This window comes from Polypterus senegalus, chromosome 7, assembly GCF_016835505.1.
Source record: "Polypterus senegalus isolate Bchr_013 chromosome 7, ASM1683550v1, whole genome shotgun sequence".
Classification (NCBI taxonomy): Eukaryota; Metazoa; Chordata; class Cladistia; order Polypteriformes; family Polypteridae; genus Polypterus; species Polypterus senegalus.
The window spans coordinates 166,835,180-166,851,051 of NC_053160.1; the positions used below are offsets into that span (position 1 = coordinate 166,835,180).

Sequence of the window (15,872 nt, forward strand, 5' to 3'; positions counted from 1 at the left end):
GGATGGATGGCCTGCCTGTATTTTGCCGCTTTAGTTAGCTTTTTTTTTTTTGTTTCTAGCATTCGTTATTGCTTTCTTGAATTCTACCGATTATGGACACAAATGTATATTAGTTACATAAACAGCCCTCCGTTAACAGTTGTATGAATCATCTATTTTGCTTTTCCTTTCAACAGGACCTACAATGAAGCTGAAAAGGCCAGTGGTCCAAAAAATGTATAAAGAGAAAATTGATGAATTTTATACCGATTGACTTGGACATGGGATCAGCGATCTGCTTTCAAGAAACAGCAGGCTTTTGAATATATAAATATATATTGTACAGATGATCATTTCTGAAGTCTGAACGCACAACCCATAGTCTTGCACATGGGGCTGGAATCCTCTAACTCTTATTGTTTTACACGGATATATTTTATCACAAACTGTAAATACACTTTAAAATGATGATCTGATGCAATGTGTAGATATACATTTCAAAGGCCATTCGCTGTTTTAAAGAGTCCTTTTTAACTTGCAGAATAAAGTATACATTTACTGGAATTCTTCTTCTTTTGTTTTACTACAGTGATTTTGTGTGTTTTCACTATTTGTGTCTTGACTTCTGCACCCCTCCAACCTAATGAAAATATCCAGCTTCTCACCAGGCATCCAGAAGTAAAATTCAAAATTTACAATGAAAAGCAAAGGTCACACTTTAAACGGGCTACCATCGTGCGGAGTGACGACATTCTGACTAATGAATTCTGAATGTTTTTATTTAATGCACTTTAAACTCACAGCAAAAATGTATAGTTCTGAACATGGAGGGGAGACATTTGCTTTACACTAAACCAATCGGAGCTCCTCCTGTGTTTTAAAACCTTTGTTTGCAGCGTTCTGCCCTTTGGCAGGTGCAATAGGTGCAGTGTAGGCTCACTCCGCTATGAATTGTAGGCTTCTTCCATGCAAATATTCCAAGGTTTTAATTCCATCGGAGTGAACATTTTAATGTAGACCACAACTTAACGCCCATAATTCTTTAGATATAGAGGTGGGTGCATCATAATTAAATGTGCAAAATAAAGCTTAATGTTAACACAGCCAATACTTTTCAAACTTGTATCCTGAATCAACAAAGTCATCATCACAATTTAAAATATTTAAAAGGTCTAGTCTCTCTCATGATGTACCTCCGCTATTGCCGATTTAAAAGACTGTTTGAGTTGTCCAACCATTAATAATTTTTGACCTTTTGAAGAAGACAACAATAGTAGAGAATCCGTATCCCGTCTTGTATTGTCCATTCTAAAGACCCCCTTCACGACCCACTGAACTACGTATGTAGTAAACTTGGAAAAGATGATTCAGGGTCCAGCTTCATTCCCGCTGTCCAATACAGTTTGTTTTACTAAAATTCACAAACCTTACAAAACACGACAGGCAACCACTTCTTGTTAGGCAAACAACAAAAGTGTTACAGAATATTCAAAAGCTGACGGATCTTGATTGTGATTCTTCTAAAAGGCAGCATTGATCCAGATCTTCTTGTTGATCTTTTTGCTTGTCCATTGCATGTTTGTGCTTTTTTTTGCTTTTGTTTCCTGTTGACTTGCCATAAAATTGGGAATATTTAGTGGAATTGCAGTTTACAAGGATTTATTTTTTATTTTTTTAAAACTCGGACACATGAAATTTGTTTTCATTTATTTGCAGAATCTCTTATTGGACTTCATCTCTTTAATACTCTGCATCTGAACCATCAGTCACGTCTGTGTGCCGAGAAAGCATATAGTTGTCCATATCTATGGAGGGGCAGTTGTGGATGGAGTATCGCAGTCGTTCAGCCATAATGCTCTGGGTGGTGTAGGGTGGGAGTCGCAGCTGGAAGAAGCAGGTCTGTGCTGTTGGTAGGCCATTGAGGGGCTAAAGAGGAAAGAGTTAAAAAAAAAAAAAAAGTTTTAAGATATCAGACCTTATAATTTTAATATATATATATATATATATATAGTGTGTGTGAGTGAGACAGTACCCACCAAATCCATAGGGTACACTGCACATGTTTTGCCCTAATTGGGCTTGTCAGCCCCACCTTTGCTTTCCCTCAGGGGGACTGAACCTCAGACACCAGTACCTGCAGCAAAGCCTCCGATGTTGCACCACAATGGCTGGTCGCTTACATGACCGGGTGAAGATTGGAGTATTACATTCATAGGTCTGAAATGCAATCTGATTATTTGAATGGTTACCTACCAGGTAGCGCTTGTGGTTGGTCAGCCAGTCGGCAAACATCTGCCAAGACCTCTCAGGTGAGAGAAGCAAATCGTACACCGGCCGAGCCCCAATTAGGGCAAAACGCATGTCGTGTACTCAATGTAGTATTTGGCAGGTACTGTATTAAATATATAAAATATATATATATATATATATAGTGGAGGAAATAATTATTTGACCCCTCACTGATTTTGTAAGTTTGTCCAATGACAAAGAAATGAAAAGTCTCAGAACAGTATCATTTCAATGGTAGGTTTATTTCAACAGTGGCAGATTGCACATCAAAAGGAAAATCGAAAAAATAACTTTAAATAAAAGATAGAAATTGATTTGCATTTCATTGAGGGAAATAAGTTTTGAACCCCTACCAACCATTAAGAGTTCTGGCTCCTACAGAGTGGTTAGACACTTCTACTCAATTAGTCACCCTCATTAAGGACACCTGTCTTAACTAGTCACCTGTATAAAAGACACCTGTCCACAGAATCAATCAATCAAGCAGACTCCACACTCTACAACATGGGAAAGACCAAAGAGCTGTCCAAGGATGTCAGAGACAAAATTGTAGACCTGCACAAGGCTGGAATGGGCTACAAAACCATTAGCAAGAAGCTGGGAGAGAAGGTGACAACTGTTGGTGCGATTGTTCAAAATGGAAGGAGCACAAAATGACCATCAATCGACCTCGCTCTGGGGCTCCACGCAAGATCTCACCTCGTGGGGTGTCAATGGTTCTGAGAAAGGTGAAAAGAATCCTAGAACTACACGGGAGGAGTTAGTTAATGACCTCAAATTAGCAGGGACCACAGTCACCAAGAAAACCATTGGAAACACATTACACAGCAATGGATTAAAATCCTGCAGGGCTCGCAAGGTCCCCTGCTCAAGAAGGCACATGTGCAGGCCCGTCTGAAGTTTGCCAATGAACACCTGAATGATTCAGAGAGTGACTGGGAGAAGGTGCTGTGGTCTGATGAGACCAAAATAGAGCTCTTTGGCATTAACTCAACTCGCTGTGTTTGGAGGAAGAAAAATGCTGCCTATGACCCCCAAAACACCGTCCCCACCGTCAAGCATGGGGGTGGAAACATTTTGCTTTGGGGGTGTTTTTCTGCTAAGGGCACAGGACAACTTAATCGCATTAACGGGAAAATGGACTGAGCCATGTATCGTGAAATCCTGAGCGACAATCTCCTTCCCTCTGCCAGGAAACTGAAAATGGGTCGTGGATGGGTGTTCCAGCACGACAATGACCCAAAACATACAGCAAAGGCAACAAAGGAGTGGCTCAAGAAGAAGCACATTAAGGTCATGGAGTGGCCTAGTCCGTCTCCGGACCTTAATCCAATAGAAAACCTATGGAGGGAGCTCAAGCTCAGAGTAGCACAGAGACAGCCTCGAAACCTTAGGGATTTAGAGATGATCTGCAAAGAGGAGTGGACCAACATTCCTCCTAAAATGTGCGCAAACTTGGTCATCAATTACAAGAAACGTTTGACCTCTGTGCTTGCAAACAAGGGTTTTTCCACTATGTATTAAGTCTTTTTTTGTTAGAGGGTTCAAAAACTTATTTCCCTCAATGAAATGCAAATCAATTTCTATCTTTTATTTAAAGTTATTTTTTCGATTTTCCTTTTGATGTGCAATCTGCCACTGTTGAAATAAACCTACCATTGAAATGATACTGTTCTGAGACTTTTCATTTCTTTGTCATTGGACAAACTTACAAAATCAGTGAGGGGTCAAATAATTATTTCCTCCACTGTATATACCCCAAATAGCCTCTTCTTTCAGAGTTGCATTTTTTGGTAAGCAAAACATCTGCTTATTTTAGTTTTAAAAGAATTGCTGGTTAATGGTTACCTCTATTCTAAATTGGCCCGTGTGTGTGTCCTGTGGTGGGTTGGCACCCTGCCCACGATTGGTTCCTGCCTTGCGCCCTGTGTTGGCTGGGATTGTCTCCAGCAGACCCCCGTTACCCTGTGTTTGGATTCAGCAGGTCTGAAGATGGATGGAAGGTTACCTCTATTTAAAAACCCAAATACTGCTATGTGAAATTGTGCTCTCAAGTGAAAGATAAATAAAAATCAGCCTGGTAAAGCATTTTATAATGGAGGTGAAGGAAAGCCTTAAAACTTGACGGATATGTCCACTTTGAAGTAGTAAAGGTTGTTAATTAGGAAAATGTGCCTTCTGTGGTCCTGAGGAATACTTGACTGCAGATATCTTGTCTTTCTTGTGGTAAGCATATGGTTCTTACTACTTTGTCTGCTGGCAGTGCCTGTCATGCGTGGAGTTATGACGTCTCAGGCTGTGGTTTCACACAGAGAGGATGAAAAAACTCGAAAGATAAAAAGTGCACAAGTTACTCTTTATTACTGTGTCCTCAGCAAGTGCTAAAGACAATGAATGAAAACTCACAGACGCTTACAAACACAACTTGCCAATTTATGCAGATCCTGTTCTGTGTTAAAACCTCTGTACTGAACTTGCAAAACTTTATGCCACCAATCCTCCTCGATTTATTCAGGTTATTGTGGCCTGGGTGTGTGTATACAACCTGCAGTGCACTGGTGCCCCATTCAGGTAGTGTTCCTGCTTTGTTCCCAGTGCTCACTGGGATAGGATTCAGCTGCCTTGGATAACTGGATTGATTAGATGAATTATTATGGTGCTTACTGTAGAGAAAAGTATACAGATAGATTCTTGGTTGAAGTTATTGAGGACAACAATTAATGGGTGGCACCGTGGGTCTCGTAGTGAAGGAGAATGGGGTTCACATCCGTGGGGAGTTTGCATGTTCTCCCTGGTTGCTCCAGTTTCCTCCAACTGTCCAAACACACACAGGTTAGGTGGACTGGCACTGCTAAAGTGGTGTGTGTGTGTGTGTCCTGTGATGGATTGGCACCCTGGCCAGGGATTGGTTCTCCCTTGTGGCTGCTGCTTGCTATAGTGGGCTACAGCTGGACCATGAGAGTGACCTTGCCCAGGATAACCAGATTAGGAAGATGGATGTATGCCCCCATAACATTTCTTCACTTCTTGTGACTTGATTGCATGTTCCATGCCTGCTCAAAATTCTCTTTTACTGAAGCACAGACACACCGACGTGTACACGATCAATCCAGCAGCAGCAGGAAGTATCATTGTGAAATAAGGAAGGACACTTGTGTATAGTGAAAGAATTGAAGTGATCGAGTGACTTTGCTGCTGTTGTCTTCATAAGCAAGACCTCAATTCACGGCTGCGCATTGACATTCAATAATGGAAAAGTCCTCGGTAAGTGCCATTATTGACGAGTTGAATCTGTACTGCGGAGGAAGATGAATGGGACATTTGGCAAAGTGAAGGGCAGAGCCAGTCTCCTTTGAAAATGGACGAATCTCACGGCAATGGTTTGCTTTTTTCATTTTTTCTCCTTCTTTAAACATAGATACACTGTTTTACATTGTGTGTAATCTCAAGACACAGCTCAATAATTGACAACATTTTGAAAACTGGACATATTTGGAAAGTTTTAAGGCTTCATCACATTTGGACTTGCAATACCCCTCGCTTTCCTCCTGTATTTATTTTTTCCTAAAACTATATCTCTATATATGTAAAATTCAACATCTGTCAATGTGTCTGCTTTTCACATAAGAACTCCTTCACAGTTTTAGATCGGGTTTTTTTCTATAATTTGCTTGAACATCCCGGTTGATTTTGTGACTTCTTTCATCGCGCTAACAATCACAGTTCTCTTGCAGGAGCGATATATACGCGCTAATCCGAGACAGAGGCTGCGGGCCGAGGGGAGGGAGAAGAGTAACGTCAGGAGTAGGCAGCCGGGCAGGGCCTCCTCGCTGCCCTGTTTCTTCTACATGTGCAGAGCCGCTGGGGACGACTAGTATTATATATGTACTTCACTTTGGAACACAAACTAATATAAACCATCATTGTGAAGAAATCACTTTGACTTGAAAAATACCAAACTTCCCCTTTTAACTACTCGTTTTGTACAAAACCCATTAGTAGATCCTTCTGTGAAGTTCTCCAGTTTGAATTTATGACCTGGAATATTCTCTGCTATTCAAATATAATTAATTTAATTCCAGTGTTCACGTTAACCCGTTCTTCATTGAGACAGTTTTGCTAAATTTGTTGAAGCAGTGTGAAACACAACAATACAGCACTGCAATCACTCCATTTTTTAAGCCCCGTCTCCTTACCCTGTCAACTTTGATGATTTGGAATTTCTGCGTGATATCAGTGGTGTTTGCAGGCAGCCTTGAGCGTCCCGATACAAAGCGGAGGAACAAAACTCTCTCTTCATTTGTGAATTCCTCAAGTGTCTTCCACAGCCAGCTGATCATCTGATGGCTATCTGAAATATCCCGGTAGCGCACCACTTTCTTTAAGGTCTCCACGGAGACCTCGGGCATCCCACAGACGAGCTGCTCCAGCTGCTTTGCAGTAAGTAACGAGAGGAGAGGCACAGGGATGATGGAGGACATGCCTTCTCGTACTGCTATTGCCTAGAAAACAGCAAACAGATGTCACAAAACAGCACTCGGCCCAGAGGAAACCCATCTGCGATATGTCTGTCTTTCATTTTCGCTCCTCCTCTGCAAATTCAAAGTGTACAGAAGTGGGGAAGGACTCGAGTAAAGTCACAATGTAATTAAAATAATGCACAGAAAACCACTGAACACACCTTGATGACCAGCATTCTATCAAACCCATCATAATAGACTCCAAAGCTGTCCTGCACATGTGCGCTCCACATTTCACCGCTTATGTCACCGTACCCACTGGCTTGTGCAAATTCCGAAACAAACGTTGGTTGATGGTGAGTAACAACTTAATCTGAAGTTCATTTCAACGTTTTGTTAAATGTGTAAATATTTGCATGTGCACACTTGTTTTGCTGCAGAAAACAGAAGTTATTTGAAATGTGAAAACTTGCATTCTGTACTAAAACAAGTTATCTGATAAAGGCGTGCAGCAGCTATAAATACAGAGGGAAAAGTGGGAAGAATATTGTAAAATCTTATGGCGATCACAATGTTAATTAGTCACACAGGACACAGTGCAGGTGAGACTCGAGGATAAGTCGGGGCTTGATTTTACAATATCATTTCTGGTATTTTAGAATGTCAGTTGTATAAGTCAAATGCGAAAAACTCACGCTATTGATCCAAGAGATTACGATATGCTAACGCCCAGCTGAGAGAGTAACCACGGAGCACACGGCCTTTTTTTTCTATGTATTGTGTCTACGTGACCACACGGTAATACCCAAACTATTCTGAAGCGATGATTGCACTGTTTTGTGTTTTTTGTATCTCACACCCTCATACATCTTTATCATAAGAGCATCCCTTATCTACGATGGAGCGTTTGATCAGAAGGATATATGAAGCAGGTTTAAAATTAAAAGTCGTTGAAGTGGCAAAAGAAATTGGTAACTGCGCTGCTGCAACAAAAGTTGATGTGTCTGAGAAACTGGTGCGAGATTCAAGTTGACGTAAAAAAAAAAAATTAAAGTGTCGCATTTTTGAATGGCCGTGTAAGTCGGGGTCTGATTTTATGATCGATTTTTTGGGTTTCAAGACCCGACTTTTACGCGAGTATATACGGTACTAAGAGTGCCAGAGTGCTGGCTGAATCGTGGCTATCAAATAGAAAGGCCATTAACAGACATTTGGACATGAACCCAGCATATGCAGGCTTAAAAAGAAGAACATCCAAGTAGTGAAAAAGACTTTAAGACAAACGCTCTCTGAATGGTACCTTACTAATCCACCCCTCTTACACCCACTTACCCTCCCCTCCTAATCTGCTCTATATTGCCTTTGATTCCTGTATGTCTAATCATTTTCCTCTGATGATGACACCCGTTACGTGTTGAAAGTTCAGGAATAAAAGACTATTTGAAGATATGTGATTCATTTTTTCTCCCTTTGTGGATTTCCAGCTCCAGACCTTCACTTCCGTAAACTGCAACTAAAAGCAGTGCATGGGCTCCATTAGAGGCCAAGCTAGAAACAGAGATGGAGGTTTGGGGTGACTGTGCGATGTAACCTGATGAAGCCACACTCTAGTAAAGAAGAGCTCAGTTAAGTAGGCCATAGCCAGCGCTTTATTACAAGTCTAACAGTTGAGGAAATGCACAGGCTTTGATATTCACTGAAAGATGCATTTGTGTGTTCCCCGATCCTGTTTATTCTGATTTCCTAATTCCAAAGGTTAACTCACTCCTAGTCTGTATCCATCCTCTGCTAATCCGTGACATTAATGAAGCTCACATTTACCTGCTGATCCATTTCATGCAGACGATAACTGACTGCTCGCTCCACGTACTCCTTCCTGTTTGTAAATGTCAAAGGGATCTGATCTCCACCAGGAATGACAGGCACCAGTTTGCCGTTAGCACTGTGTGTGACAAAAGTGTCCAAGGGAATCATCTGGACAAAAAAGAGAATTTAAAAAAAAAAGTGTAACATAAAAATTTTCTCTAATTTGATTCATTTTAAATATAGCTGTCAAACAGACCCTCAGAGTCGACAGACAGCAGTGAGGCAGCAACCCTCCACTAGGCCACCCAGTCCTAAATTATTTCAAAATTCTGAGGCACCGGTTTTTTGTGGTGTCTACATAAATCTGCTCACCACAGGGAAGTTTTCTTCATTGATGTCCGTATTCTCCAAGTGCAGGATTCCTTGTAAGCTGCGAAAGTTCAGAAGATCCACATCTTCAAAATCCTGGCTGTTTAGTGGAATTGAGCAGAGCTGCTTCCACACCCAGGGTGCTAAGTGGAGGTCAAGTGGCTTCTTAGTTCTGATAGCAACGGCCATGAGAATTCCCAGAAACCGGAACTGAACCATATGATCCTCTGAAGAGGCAGAAGGGTTTAGCAAAAACCTGGAAAACAATAAAAAACAACGCTTGTGCCTGAACCTTAAAATACGCTGATTTTAAATGACCTCCCCGTCTGAGACTGAAAGAGGCAGAATGTGTCCTGCCGCACCGCAGTGAGCCGGCGTGGTGTCGCTGGGTATGTCCACTGGAACTCTTTAGAGGGTTGAGATCTCCGGCTGCATGCTGCCACCCAGTGAGGTGGGCATGAAAAATGGCCAAAATGACCAAAGTTCTGCAGCTTTTAGTTGCCTCATAGGACGATTCAAGCACCAGTGTGATGCATGATCAAGTAATTCCAGAGACAAATATCGTAGTTTTAAAAGTTTTAGTAAAAGTTCACAGCGAAACAGTTCACACAAAAATAGAGAAAAAAAATTGATTTGGCAAAGAAAAGAAAAGTTCTTGCTTAAGGCTCATTTCATTTCTCTAAGTTTGGTCATACAGTACGTTAGACATGTTATGTGTTTGTGGCTACTTTTAGAGAGGGGGACAAAACAAACACACGTTTATAAAGTGCCTATAAAAAGTATTCACGCCCTTGGAAGTTTTCACATTTTATTATTGAATGTAGTATTAAATCTTTTTGTGTGAAATATACCCTTAACTGGTTCCATTGGTGTTCCTGTGTTCATGTTGAAGGATTTATTTTAAAATAACAGCTTGGATTTAGTGTCGTAATTCCAGTCATAGTTTTAAACAATTTATAATTGAATCACGGTGGACTGAATCTGGCTTTTTGACACTGATCAACTGGAAAAAACTCTTTAAATATGAATAGATACATAGATAGATAGATGGGTAGATAGATAGATAGATAGATAGATACTAATAGAGAAAAAGGTAGAAAGATAAAGACTTTAAAGACAAAGTCATACACAGAGCTGCTGGAAAGGCTGCCACTCGCGTCGGCGCCTGAGTCATAAGTGATAATAATAAAATGTGAAAACATGGCATGAGGTAAAGTTTACCCTTCAGGCTTAAGTGAACAGTACAATTGTTAAGCAAATTTGGTGCTTTACTTTGAACAAACTAGAACTTTGACTTTTTTATTTTGCATATCATTTATTAACATTTACCTGTCTGTGTGGCTGCCAACATCGGCAATGCTATTTGGAGTCTGAATGAGCAGATCCACGACACTCGTCTCCAGCTCCTAATGAAGACAAAGATGCACCAATAAGCCAAAGAAAATACTAACGCTGGATATGGGGTTGTGATGTGTCAAGAACCAAAGTTACTGCACATTGAAGGAGGACAACTGCCATGTTAGTCTAAGACCTGCTGTCCTAATTTCCTTTGCACAGTAAATGTTGAAGCTCAGCCTTAGCAGAAGACTGAATGTGACGGCAAGTTCAGCCATCAAATTGACTGAATTGTCATTAACTATCAGACACAATACATTTGGGGGCAATAAGAAAGGCACTGTACAAAGTGACCAGCTAGAAACCTGAACTGCCAAAGCCTGCGCTCACCTGGCACATCTCTGTTATGGTGTCATCAAACACTCCTCCCGCGTCGTCGGCTCCTTCGCCCACCAGCTTTACTTTCCATGCTCTTGAGGGCAATCGAAGTTCAGAGGGATTCAAGCTGACCACTTGCTTGGCAATCTGGATAAAAATGGGCTTATTGGAGCGCCCCCTTTAAAGAGAAGGTCCGAGTTACTGACCAGAATACATCTGTTGCAGGGCTTTATGAGATGTGTAGCCCGTGCAAAGAAGACCTTCCTCACATCAAATTCTAACATAAAATATGAAAAGACTTGTTAAAAGTTAAGGTGTTGAACTTGGGATCAAATGTATAATTTGCTTATTAATGCATTTTACCTGCACTTTAAATAATGATAATATTTTATTTATATAGCCCCTTCCCCTGCTTAAAGCTTGTAAATGAACTGACCACAGGTAACATCAGTCACACTGGATTTGTACAAAGTCTGATTGCTCACGTAAGACACTCTGAAAACAGCACGACAAAGGCTCCTTTACAAGACCTCCGAAGTGAGGGATTCACGAAAAGCTGACACATTTGACTTCAGGAAGCCTTAAAGTTGGGACAAATGTAACAAAGGAGGGACAGGTTTGGAAAATTAAAGTACCAGGAGATTGTGACATGCAACATTTTAATACATTTGACTTATAATCTATAAGCTCTGTCCTTGGAATTCCTGTCCCTCTAAACTCCAAGTCATAACCTTTGATCTTCAAATGGAGGTCCTCTTATAATTTCAAGAGTCAAACTTAAAAGAAGTGGTGAGGTGGCATTTTTCTGTTAAATTTGGAATACTTTACCAAAAAAATCTCACCAGGCTAATACTGTAGAAGTTAGTAATTATGAGCATTCAAAATAAAACCTTTGCAAAAACACAGAATGGAAATGTTCACTCAGTGTTGTCAATAGTTTATGATGAATTTAAAATGAGTGGTGGCTCTGAGGCTAAGGATTTGTGCTGGGATCGGGAAGGTTGCCAGTTTGAATCCTGTTACTGCCAGAATGAACTCTACCCTGTTGGGCCCTTGGGGAAGGCCCTTAACCTGCATTTGCTCCAGGGATGCTGTACAATAGCTGGCTGTACGCTCTGACACCTAGGGGTATGTAATAACTACATTTTGTTGTACCTGTACAATGACAATAAAATTGAATCATTTCGTTAATGCGACAAGAACAAATGCTCTTTAATATGAGGGGAAACTAAAATCAGACTTACAATGATATGAAAAATCAGCCTACTTTTAAAAGTTTAGTGACTTGCATGAGTTCTTCAGTGTAGGTTTGAATGATTAATTGATTAATTTGACACAATTAAATTTTCCATTTTCATGAGCAGTGATTTTAATAAGCATATTCTGGTTGCATACTGTGCTTATTACTTAAAGTCCCATATACTTTAATTTGCTAAAAGTGAGAAAATCACACTAATCTGTCAAGGCAAAACACACACACACATGCGCGCACACAGGCTTTTGTTATTGCTGCTTTTATCCCATCAAAGAATTAAAAATCTGCCATTCGTACTCACTTTGAGAGTGCAATGACCGGGCTAATCAGCTGTATGCTGCAATTACTTTAACTTGTAGTGCTGTGCATTAAAATAATGGGGGTCACAAATTACTGAAATTAAAAAAACGAATTACATGAAATGAATTGCTTCTTTTTACTAAAGCAACATACATAGCCCTGATAAAGGACTGGCATCTTGTTCGCCCTCTGAACGTAATGCTCATGGCTAAAGCTGTCCATCTCGCCTGGCCACCATTACTGTTTTAGTTAACTTTTCTCTACCTGTGGTTAGTCTCCATTGGTGATAAAATGAGCTACTTCCTAAGTTCATTCCAAAATAAAAAGCATTTACTTGGGGTTTCTAAATATCCGCATTGACCAGACATTCATGTGGCTCAGCTCGTAATGCTTTGAAGCACAAGGCAAATCTTTCTAATGACTTGAAATTAATGGAGGTGCATAACAGCTGAGACGCATAGATAGTGGGGCTGTTAAAACAGGAAATGTCATAGGTGAAAATGAATTGGCAAATGCTAAATTTGTGTCATTTATTTTATTTTTGAAGCCAAAGTAATGTTTGTTCATTAGTATAACAACTAAAATGTGACAAACATAGTAAAGCCACCTACAACACATATTTGAATGGTATGGGAGTGAAAGAGGTGGCGTCTCCACTTAGGAGTAATTACATACGTTTTTTTAATTGTCTGAATTTTGTATTCTATTACACAATACAGGAATCCCTCCTCGATCGCAGGGGTTGTGTTCCAGAACCTCTCACGATAGGTGAAAATCCGTGAAGTAGAAACCATATGTTTGTATGGTTATTTTTATATATTTTAAAAGCCCTTATAAACTCTGCCACACTGTTTATAAATATTCTCCGCACAGTTATATAGTAAACCCTCGTTTATCACGGTTAATCTGTTCCAGACTCTACCGCGATAAATGAATTTCCACGAAGTAGGATTCTTTATTTATAAATCTAGTATTTTCGCAGTTTAGAAAACCTGTTTACCTTCTAAATACGTTTTTTAACATTATTAGAGCCCTCTAGACATGAAATAACATCCTTTAGTCAAAACTTTAAACTGTAATCCATGACAAGACAGAGATGACAGTTCTTTCTCACAATTAAAAGAATGCAAACATATCTTCCTCTTTAAAGGAGTGCCTGTCAGGAGCAGAGAATGTCAGACAGAGAGAGAAAAGCAAACAATCAAAAATCAATACGAGCTGTTGGGCATTTAAGTACGCAAAGCACTGTGATAAAGCGGCTGCAAGAAAAAAGGAGCAATGTGAAGGTAGTCTTTCGGCATTTTTGAAAGGAGTGTCCGTATCTTCTAAGCAAACAGCCCCTCTGTGCAAACAGCCCCTCTGTCAGGAGCAGAGAATGTCAGAGAGAGTGAGAGAGACAGAGAAAAGCAAACAATCGAAAATCATTACGGGCTACTAGTGCTTTTAAGTGTGCGAAGCACCGCACGGGAAGCATATCTTATACTATTGAGGAGTTTTATTTAATACGTAATACGTGCTCTGATTGGGTAGCTTCCCAGCCATCCACCAATAGCGACCCTTGTATGAAATCAACTGGGCAAACAAACTGAGGAAGCATGTACCATAAATTGAAAGACCCACTGTCTGCAGAAATCCACGAACCAGTGAAAAATCCGTGATATATATTTAGATATGCTTACATTTAAAATCTGCGATAGAGTGAAGCCGCAAAAGTCGAAGCGCGATGTAGCGAGGGATCACTGTAGTTATGTTTAAATAAACAGATGAAGTAACTGCATCCCTTCTTTGGATTCTTTTAATTTAAGGAAATGTAAATTAATAAACTAAATAATCACAATGTAAATCACAATTGCTATACCGGAAAGAAATATCAAAATGTGAATATTTTTCCAAAATTGCACATCCCTACATCAGCTCGCAGATTCCATAGGATTGTATTTTGGATGCTTTGAGACCACGTGTGTTTGGAAGAATAAATTACAAACATCAGAAAACTGAAACAGTGAATACCTTGTACAAATTCTCTTCACGGTAATAAGAGGTCCATAGGTTTTCCCCTGTACCATAGTTCTTCCGATCGAACGGACCAGCGGAAGTGTATTCACCTTAGGGGAGAGGAGGCCTCTTAATTGGCCTTGCACAACTGCTGACGTCCCTGAACAGTACTGTGAACCTGGAATCTGAAGCAAAAGCAGAGTGGACTTCAGGAACACACTTAAGGAGAGTTACATACACTGAAGAATGACTAATATGCTAATTAAAATGCAATAAGTTGGCAAAAAGACACAAAGTAGGCAAACAAAAGAAAAATTACTTGGTTCCTTGGGTTGAGGTTAAGCAGCCTCCATGACTTATACATTAAATCAGAGAACTGGTATAAGATCATGAGCCGCCTGCGGAGAACTTCTGGACTGTAATCTTTCAAAACATTGAATTGTGGTGGAACAGCTGTAGGAAGACCAAGCTGCACAGGGGCTGGAACCCCTGGAACACAAAATGAAACTTAATAATCAGGAAGTGTTACATTGACACTGTAAAGTTCAAAAGTTATTACAAATAATTTAATCAGACTTCAAAGAACATGCTGTGTTTATCAATGACAAAAAAATCCTAGATAGAAAATATTAGCATTTTATACTGGGTAATGTAATATGAAAGGGGTGAAACTTTGTGTGTTATGTGCATAATCATATAAAGCTCAAGAAATAAGAAAGTGAGATGCTGATGTGTGCCAGTGGGCATGAGCAGTCCTGCTGTATTTTTGGCAGTCTACAGGTCTGCCCTCAAGAGAGAGAACTCTAAATAATTGTTATTATATCAGTTAAAGCAGTTGTTACAAACTGTCAGTCACTTATTAAAAATCCTTGGGGCCAAATACAATATGTTCCTGACTCAGAATTTACAGATTTCAGAACAGTGCAAAAATAGAGTTGTAAATGGCTTCATGCATGTGTACATCCTGCAGGTATGGAAAAAATGATACTCACAGCCCTGTGGGTACAAGTAACGAGACGCTGTGCCCCATGGGCTACGCCTGCATTAGGATAAAGTATCTTGTGGAAGTGGATCGGACATATGTGATATATGCTACAGGAGTGGAAAGTGTAAATATTATTGATGACCATACTGTATAAATTTGTATTTCAGTAACCTTTATGTGCTATACAAAGGATACCAGTTACTGGCGAGAAATTCACTCGGGCGGCCCCCCTCTCTCACTCTGAGCTGCTGGATGTCCTCTTGGACCACTTGGTACACTACTGACTTCTGGACACTGAGCCAGTGTTTGAGGCACAAAAGCGAGGCACTTTTTTGCATGTCCCTCAATGTGACTGCTGCCTACAAATATCCTTTGTTTTGTGTATAGAATGATAAAGCAGGGATGTGATATCACAGCAGATCAGTTACAAAGAGTCAGCCTTACAGTGCTTGAATCTTGGAATGATAATATCTGCATATTTATGTGAGTGCAAATGTTTGCATGCTAATTATACATTCATGTCAAATAAACTGTACTGTTGTTTTTTTCACTCCATCTTTGGACACACAAACACATTCACTCATGCAAGACGGATGTAGAATCACCTCTCTTGGGCTTGTGTGCTCAATTGGAGTCGATATTACCCAAACCATCATGCAGAAATCACATGATCCCTTCTCCGTGAAAGGCTTTAAAAACCGGGTTTAGAATATGGGTGGAT

At 40.1% G+C, this 15,872-nt stretch overlaps 2 protein-coding genes across 10 annotated transcripts in view; one reads left to right on the plus strand and one right to left on the minus strand.

Moving 5' to 3' along the window:
* Window positions 1-543, plus strand: part of LOC120532982 (long-chain-fatty-acid--CoA ligase ACSBG2-like) — a 45,489-nt gene extending 44,946 nt beyond the window's left edge. For all 3 annotated transcript variants that reach the window (XM_039759550.1, XM_039759551.1, XM_039759552.1), the window contains exon 15: window positions 177-543. In XM_039759550.1, coding sequence (XP_039615484.1) covers window positions 177-253 — 77 coding nt within the window. In that variant the 3' untranslated portion in view covers window positions 254-543. The remainder of the gene's footprint in view (window positions 1-176) is intronic.
* Window positions 544-740: 197 nt separating this feature from the next.
* Window positions 741-15,872, minus strand: part of LOC120532980 (probable E3 ubiquitin-protein ligase HERC1) — a 188,217-nt gene continuing 173,085 nt past the window's right edge. For all 7 annotated transcript variants that reach the window (XM_039759544.1, XM_039759542.1, XM_039759540.1 and 4 more), the window contains 8 exons: window positions 14,486-14,655; window positions 14,182-14,351; window positions 10,629-10,794; window positions 10,233-10,309; window positions 8,907-9,159; window positions 8,550-8,702; window positions 6,465-6,770; window positions 741-1,905 (listed from right to left, as the gene is read on the minus strand). In XM_039759544.1, coding sequence (XP_039615478.1) covers window positions 1,720-1,905; window positions 6,465-6,770; window positions 8,550-8,702; window positions 8,907-9,159; window positions 10,233-10,309; window positions 10,629-10,794; window positions 14,182-14,351; window positions 14,486-14,655 — 1,481 coding nt within the window. In that variant the 3' untranslated portion in view covers window positions 741-1,719. The remainder of the gene's footprint in view (window positions 1,906-6,464; window positions 6,771-8,549; window positions 8,703-8,906; window positions 9,160-10,232; window positions 10,310-10,628; window positions 10,795-14,181; window positions 14,352-14,485; window positions 14,656-15,872) is intronic.